General features: G+C 31.0%; 1 protein-coding gene across 8 annotated transcripts in view; it reads left to right on the top strand.

The window, feature by feature from the left end:
* EHBP1 (EH domain binding protein 1) overlaps positions 1 to 7456 on the top strand; it is a 322192-nt gene that overhangs the window by 68597 nt on the left and 246139 nt on the right. For all 8 annotated transcript variants that reach the window (XM_011384344.2, XM_011384346.2, XM_023525560.1 and 5 more), the window contains one exon: positions 1023 to 1076. In XM_011384344.2, coding sequence (XP_011382646.1) covers positions 1023 to 1076 — 54 coding nt within the window. The remainder of the gene's footprint in view (positions 1 to 1022; positions 1077 to 7456) is intronic.

The following is a 7456-nucleotide window of genomic DNA, read 5'->3' as shown; positions in this document are numbered from 1 at the left end:
CCCCATCTGTGTGTGCTCACTCACGCTTAGAGTGGAATGCTGAGCCAAAAGCTTCCTTCATCCATCCCCCACTTCCAACACATGGAATTGAACTTGAATAACCTAATTGCACATATGATGGAATTCCACTTTCTTTTTTATGTCTTATACTCTGTTGCCTTTTGCCTTTACTTATTCTGATCATCTGTAGAAATCCTATATACCATGCTACCTAGCCCAGATACTTTCTCTCTCATAAAGCTTTTACTGTTCTTTCCTGTAAGAAGTGATGTGTTGTTTTCTAATATCTGGTGTAACCATATATTTCATGCATCATATATCTATTATATTAGTTTTTTTGTCTTTACAGGCAAAGACAACTATGTTTGAATCCATATGACACTTCTACACTCCTTTATATAATAAGTACCTAATAAATATTTGTCAAATAAATACTTGGAAAAGTGCACCTCATCTTTATTTTTTTAAGTTGCATTTAGTTGTAGGATCCATCACCCTTTCTCAGGTTTCTGAGGCATTTCCAGGATAAATAAATGGGAATGGAGGGGGGATGAGAATATCAACAGCCATGCCAGTTTGCCATTTTGTGTAGTTTGTGAAGTCCTTCTCAGTGCTTTGAAATTTCAGATATTTACGATCTCTGCACCAAAGAAAACCTTGCCTCAAGTGGCAGTTTTAGTTTAAAATACAGATATAAAAATGAGATTAGGGCTTGATAGAAGCATCTAATAATAAAATGCTTCTTAATAGTTCACTCACTAAGTTGTCTTTGATTGGGTTTCTTTTTATCTTGTCATCTGTGCAGTGATAGAAGATAATGATATGCATCAATATAAGTAAAATAAATTTTCAATATAAAACAATGCTTTAAATTTAGAGAAATTATGGCAGTTTTATAACAGTAGGCCATTCTGCTGCTTCTTTTTTAAAAGTTGGTAAAGCTAAAAGCAAGGCCATCCGTATTTTATTAATTGGATTGATTAAAGAAATGTATTTCAACTTGGATTTTGCTTTTGTTACAGGATCCTCATGCAGAGGAATTCGAAGATAAAGAGTGGACATTTGTCATAGAAAATGTAAGCTCATGGCAAATTTTCTCACTTTTCACATTTTTTACTATATACACTACTAAAGTACACTAGCATTTTGGTGTTAGAAATGTTGCCTTATGAAATGTAGTGATTTGTAGCTTTTAGAATTTTTTTTAAAACCAACACAATTATTTGCAAGCAGTACTTTTATTTAAACCATAAAAGTGAAAATACTCTTCAATACTGAATTCTATATATATCGATTTATTCTGTGTGGAGCTTGAGGGAAAGACCATATCTTATTCATCTTTTTATCTGTTCAACATCTAGCGTGGTGCTTCTAATATAGCAAGTTCTCATTTAAATATTGGTTTAATGAATTCATGAGTGACCTTTGAAATTTTTAAAAAATAAATATATTAATTCTTTGTTTGGGTTGAGGGATTCTTGATTTGCACTTGAATAATCATGTTTAGTTAATTTACATATTGTGGAATCCCAAGTGACTAACAGGTTTATAATAGGTGTTCAGTAAATGTTTTTGAATGGGGATTGAGGAAGATAGGAAATGAAAATATAGTAAATTAAGAATATGGGTTCTGGAGTCATAAAGACCTGATTTTAAGCCCTCGCTTTTTCCTTTCTTAAATTCTCAGCCATAAATTTGTAGGGTTGTTACGAGAATTAAATAATTTCAGTGAATATTAGCTTTTACCATTGTCGTCATCATTGTTATTAGAACATATTTTGCAGCATATTCTTTCTTCCAGACTCACGATATTGCCTTTGTTTTGTATGTCAGTGATAAAAGTGATAGTACACTTTTCCAACAGTAACTGGGCCATTTTTAGTCTGGAAGAACTGCAAAGCTTGGGAGGGAGATTAGGTTCAAGCATAGTAGGTGGAGTTCTGATGACTGGATATCAAGCCAGTGTCATTTGTTAAAGGTTCACACATACTAACAATAAGTTTAGCTTTTCTATGATGATAGATTTGAACATTATACTTGGAGTAGCTACCAAAGTTTTAAAAACAAAATTAGATTTCTTGAAATTGGTTATAGCTTCAAAAGCTAGCTTTCATTCTCATATCAGGAGCTTCTCCTTAGTGGATGTTCTTTTAGTTTTCAGTATTCGTGGCTCTGTTATTACATCTGAAGTTTCTTTGTTAACTTGATGTATTAAATAATTAGCCAATTAAATTTGGGTTGTAATTAATGATAAAAGGATGCAAAAATTAACTTTATATTTGTTTAGCAATGTGTTCTTACTACACAATTCCTCTTAGGATAGAGAAGCACACCAGTTTCAAATGTTTGAAGAATAGGTTATGAACTAATTAACTTACTGAAAAGTAGAAGTAAAAAAAAAAAACGCTGTATGATATAGATTTAGGTTTGAAGGCAAAAGGCATTCAAATCTATAGAATTTTAGGAAAAACCCTTTTATAAAATTCTGTTATATATTTTATAAAGGTATTTTAAAGGTCAATGGAGAAATATTAAAATTTAAAACAGTGAGATTTTAAATGGATCATAAGATATTTTGGATTATCCTTTCCATTTTGAGGTGTGTGTTTCTCGTCAAAAAGTATATTTTATATCCTTTTAATGAAAAACATATTTATATCTAAACTCAGAAGCTTATTTTGCCCATTTCCCTTTTTTTTTACTCAAATGGTTGAAGTTACTAGAAATCTGACTGTCAGGTAAGAGAATGGCAATAGGGAGAACATGGAAAATAAAATACGTTAGCATGCCTTCTCTCAAAATCTAATTAATAAATTAGATTTACAGAAATCCAATAAATATAATATAGATGGCTTTTAACTATTATTCATGTAGTTTATAAAACCAACATTAATTGAACTGTTACTAGAGATTAAATTTTATTATGCCAGCCATTGATTTTGAAGACCTTACGCTAAGTTATGTAGTGGATGAAACATTAGACTTGTGGAGATTCTCAGTCATCATTATGCTTTTTAATAGCTGAAAGATTTTCTACCTCCTTGTCTCTCTGCCTCCTCATATTCTTATTTGGAAAAAAAATGCATTTTTCTTTCTCCCATATCAAAATAGAGAGAAAACATGAACTTTTGATTGGGCTAGAATTGAGCATAAATCCTGATTTTGTGTCTTCAGAGCTGGTGACCTTGAGTAGATTATTTTTTAGGACTTGTTTTCTTCAGCTATAGAATAAAGTGTTTCTGCTAAGTGATCTGAGAGAGGCTTTCTAGGTTTGTGACTTTGTTTTAGCTGATAGAAATATTTTTATAAATTTTTTGAAAATTACCTTTTTGTAGATCAGATTTTTGATTTTCAAGTTCATGGAGAAAGAAATATTTAAAATAATTATCTGGTGCATCATTTTGGAATAAATTAATATCTCCCTAATTTATATCTTACTTTAAAAATTCATGTCAATGTATATGTTTTCTGTATGCTTTTATTTCTGGAGTAGAATATGAGTATTGTTGCAAGTTTCCTATTCTGAACTTTTTAGCACAAGTTCTTTTCCTCTTATTCCTTGTTTCTATAATAGTTATTTCCTATGCCAAATTAAAAAAAAAGAAAATTAAATTACATGGGTGAATAAGAATAAGAGGTACAAACTTCCAGTTATGAAATAAATAAGTCAGGGGCCTGTAATGTACAGACAGCATAGGGAATATAGTCAATAATATCTTAATAACTTTTTGTGGTGACAGATGGCTACTAGATTTATTGCAGTGATCACTTTGTAAGTTGGAAGTAAATGTTGAATAACAATGTGTACACCTGAAACTCATATAATATTGTATGTCAACTATAGTTTAATTATTTTAAAGAAAAGAAAATTGAATTGTGGTATAATCTCGCTTTTCATGTAAAGGAAGATACTACTAGTCTTGTAGCAGAAACCTAATTTCTCAGCCATGGATATAAAAAATAATTATACCCATCTTTTGAGAGACAGCCAAACCTTAGGGAAACCTAGGTATTAAAGAGCTAATTTAAGAAAGTTAAAATTAATCAGAATGGGAGGGAGGCAGTTTTTCAGCTATGATTAACGGTGACAACAATTAATAATGCAAGAAAATAACATACGAATTTCTTATGATTTCATTGTTGGCTTATGCCTGTTTTTACAGCAGGATTTTTTTTTAGAGATAATTATGGGATTTGACCTATTTTACTAGATTCATGTTTATTTTTTAAAAGAGGTTAAAGAGAGGTAAATGCTAAATGCATCTATTATCATATTTACTTACATTGTATATGGTTACCAGACTTCGGAATTATTGTGAAATTATATTCTCAATGCATAGAGAAGAGCATGAATACACATAACTAAAGCATTTAAAATATATTAACTTAAAAGAGAATACACTGACTTACATACTTTAAATTGGGATACCTATCATAAGTTGTGATCTATCTAATGTCAAAGGCTGAGTTTGTATAATTAAACCTAAAACAAAACAAAAAAAGGAAAGTATTCTCACCAGGAAAATGGACTAGAATTGGGCAGGGCCTTAATACTTTCTGCCCAGACTAATTCCTACTAATGAGAGGAATAAATGAATTTGTTTTCTTTCCTATCTAGGTATTAATTCTTTTCTCTTGTTCTGGAAAAGCTAGGTCAACTTTTCGAGATGATAACAGGACCCCTGCTTGGATAAGTAAATTTAACAGAGGAAAAGTTCTATTCCATTTATCTCTATATATACCACATTTTTTTTTACATGGTGCCTTTTGTGTAATAGGTACTCAATACATATTTGTTGAAATAGTGAGTGAATGATTATAGTTAAACTCATTTAACTGTTAGAAATCCTGTAAAGATTATTATTTTTAAGAAAAGAATTATGTAAGTATCCATCAACTATACTGAAGAAGATTTCCAAATGTAGACTCTACTGGCAATGAGACAGTATGTGAAGGATTCATGAACCATTACATAGAAGCTCTTCTGATCGAACTCTACTTAATTTACATAGCTTACCTCATACTTTCCATTCTGTCTATGAAATATCCTGATTTTAAGCCCACATGTGTCAACGTAGTTAGTAGGCTACTCTCTGACACACTCCTACACACTTCTGCTCTTCCAAGTAAGTTGTAGGTTGGGTTTGTCCCTTACAAGAGACCTCTTATAAGGCTGCCGACCTATTATTGTAATTAAATAGTTTAATTAGATACTTCATAGGCCAATGAAATAAATATCAGTTTGAAGAATTATTTTATGAAAACTATTAAATGTTTTAGAAAGAGTTGATAAAAGTGAGTTGGTAAAGAGTTGTTAAAAACTGCTGTAAAATCTGGTGTGGAAATACAACTAAAGAATCAATACAAATTTATAAAAATCTGGATTATTTTATTCAGATTGCTTCTCTATTGTCCTTCTTAAGTATTCATTTTCATTTCAAAGAAATTGAAATGCACTAATGACACAATCAAAAAAGTTATACTCAGAGAAGAGGCCATAAAAACTGGTGGATGAAACATAATATATATCAAACAAAATTAAAATGTTTGTAATCAGTATTTATAATTCTATATTTAATTGATCCCTTCCCTGTACCATTCAGATCACTTAAGAGGAATTCTACTGTAAATGTATATTAAACAAGCCATCGTCATGAGATCTGTCCATATACTCATCTATAGGAATAAGTAACTTCTTATATATTTTCTTTTAAACTAGAATATAATATAAGTAGACATTAAATTTTTCAGAGAGTAGCAGTAGTCCCCTCTTTATCCACAGGGGATACAATCCAGTACCTCCAGTGGATGCCTGAAACTGCAGATAGTATGGAACCTTATATATACTATGTTTTTCTATACATACATACCCATGATAAAGTTTAATTTGTAAATTAGGCGATTTCAGGGGTAGAAGATTCATTCTTTCCGTAGATTTTTGCAATCTCAGCATACATTTTTTTCTTTTCCTTATTAAGTCAAGAACTTTTACCTTTTCACTCAAGGAACCACTTCACTGCTTCTCTTCGTTGTATCCAAATTGCCAGCATCACTGCTCTTGTGCTTCGGGGCCACTATTAAGCAACATTAGGATCGCTGGAACGCAAGCATTGCGATACCTCTGTAGTCAGTCTGATAACCTAGAAAGCTACTAAGTGTAATGGGCAAATAACCTATACTCTGGGCAAAGGGATGATTCCCATCCTGATGGGATGGGGCAGGACAGTGTGAGATTTCATTACACTACTCAGAAAGATGTGCAATTTAAAACTTACAAATTGTGTATTTCTGGAATTTTCCATTTAATATTTTTGGACCACGGTTGACTGTGGGTAACTGAAACCTTGGAAAGTGAATGATGGACAAGGGGGGACTACTATCCTTGACATCATCTAATGTGTTTTTAACCTTTCAAATAAATGAACCAGTATTTGTTTATTCACTCATTCAGTAACAGTTAATTCACTATGCAAGTATTCTGTGCTGGGCACTATTCTAGGTACTAAAAATAGAGTGGTGTATAAAACACATAAAAAATTCTTTTCTTCATGGAGCTTACATTCATGGGAAAGAGAGATAATAAAAATTAATGTGTGTGAACTATATACTATGTTAGATAGCATAAATATATACTGTATATTAAATACATGATAAATATATAGTATGTTAGATAAGTGTTATGGAGAAAAAAAGAGAAGATAGGGATAGGGATCCCCCATTTTGTGATTAAATGGATATAATCAGCCTTCTTATTCCTTGTAAGGTCTCGAAAGAAGAAATCAGATGTGCTTATCGAATTAATTTAAAATATATTTTAATAAGAGCTTATTAAATAAATATTGTAAGATGTGAGAAAGTTTTAAAATAACCTTGGGAATCTATATAAACCTTTTTTTAGGTTATAGCTCCCCGCAGTGGTGAATGATAAAATTGACAGTTATCCCGATAAATAGTTCTATTACTATAGCAATACCATAATACAATGTTGTGTTCTTCCTTAGATTTTAAATGTGCTTCTACAAGATGTACAGAAAGGCTAATGAGTTTGAACTAAAGTCTGTCTTCTCGTAACATCTCCTGGGTTTTCTTTGAAAGTCTTTTTGGTAAATTGTTCTGACACTAAAAGTTGTCCTGACACTTTGAGTGGAATTTTAATATCTTTTCCTTACACTTTGTGTTACTATCCCACAGCCGATAAAAAAGTTTAAAGTTTTGTTTAATGTAAAATATCCCAATAAAACAGAAGTCACTAAAATACATTACTCTAACAAATTTTTTGGGCACTTACTGTATACCAGATACTATGTGGAATCTTCTATATACATTATCTCATTTAGTAATTACAATAACTGTGAGTCAGATATTAATAATTTTACTTTATAGATTAAAAAAATTAAGACTTGCTCAAGGTTATATAGCTAAGAAGTCAGGATTTTATTCAGTCTTGTCTTTCTTC

This window comes from Pteropus vampyrus, unplaced genomic scaffold (genome assembly GCF_000151845.1).
Source record: "Pteropus vampyrus isolate Shadow unplaced genomic scaffold, Pvam_2.0 Scaffold571, whole genome shotgun sequence".
Taxonomy (NCBI): Eukaryota; Metazoa; Chordata; class Mammalia; order Chiroptera; family Pteropodidae; genus Pteropus; species Pteropus vampyrus.
The sequence above is the reverse complement of the archived record's forward strand: the minus strand, read 5'-3'. Positions and strand labels throughout refer to the sequence as shown.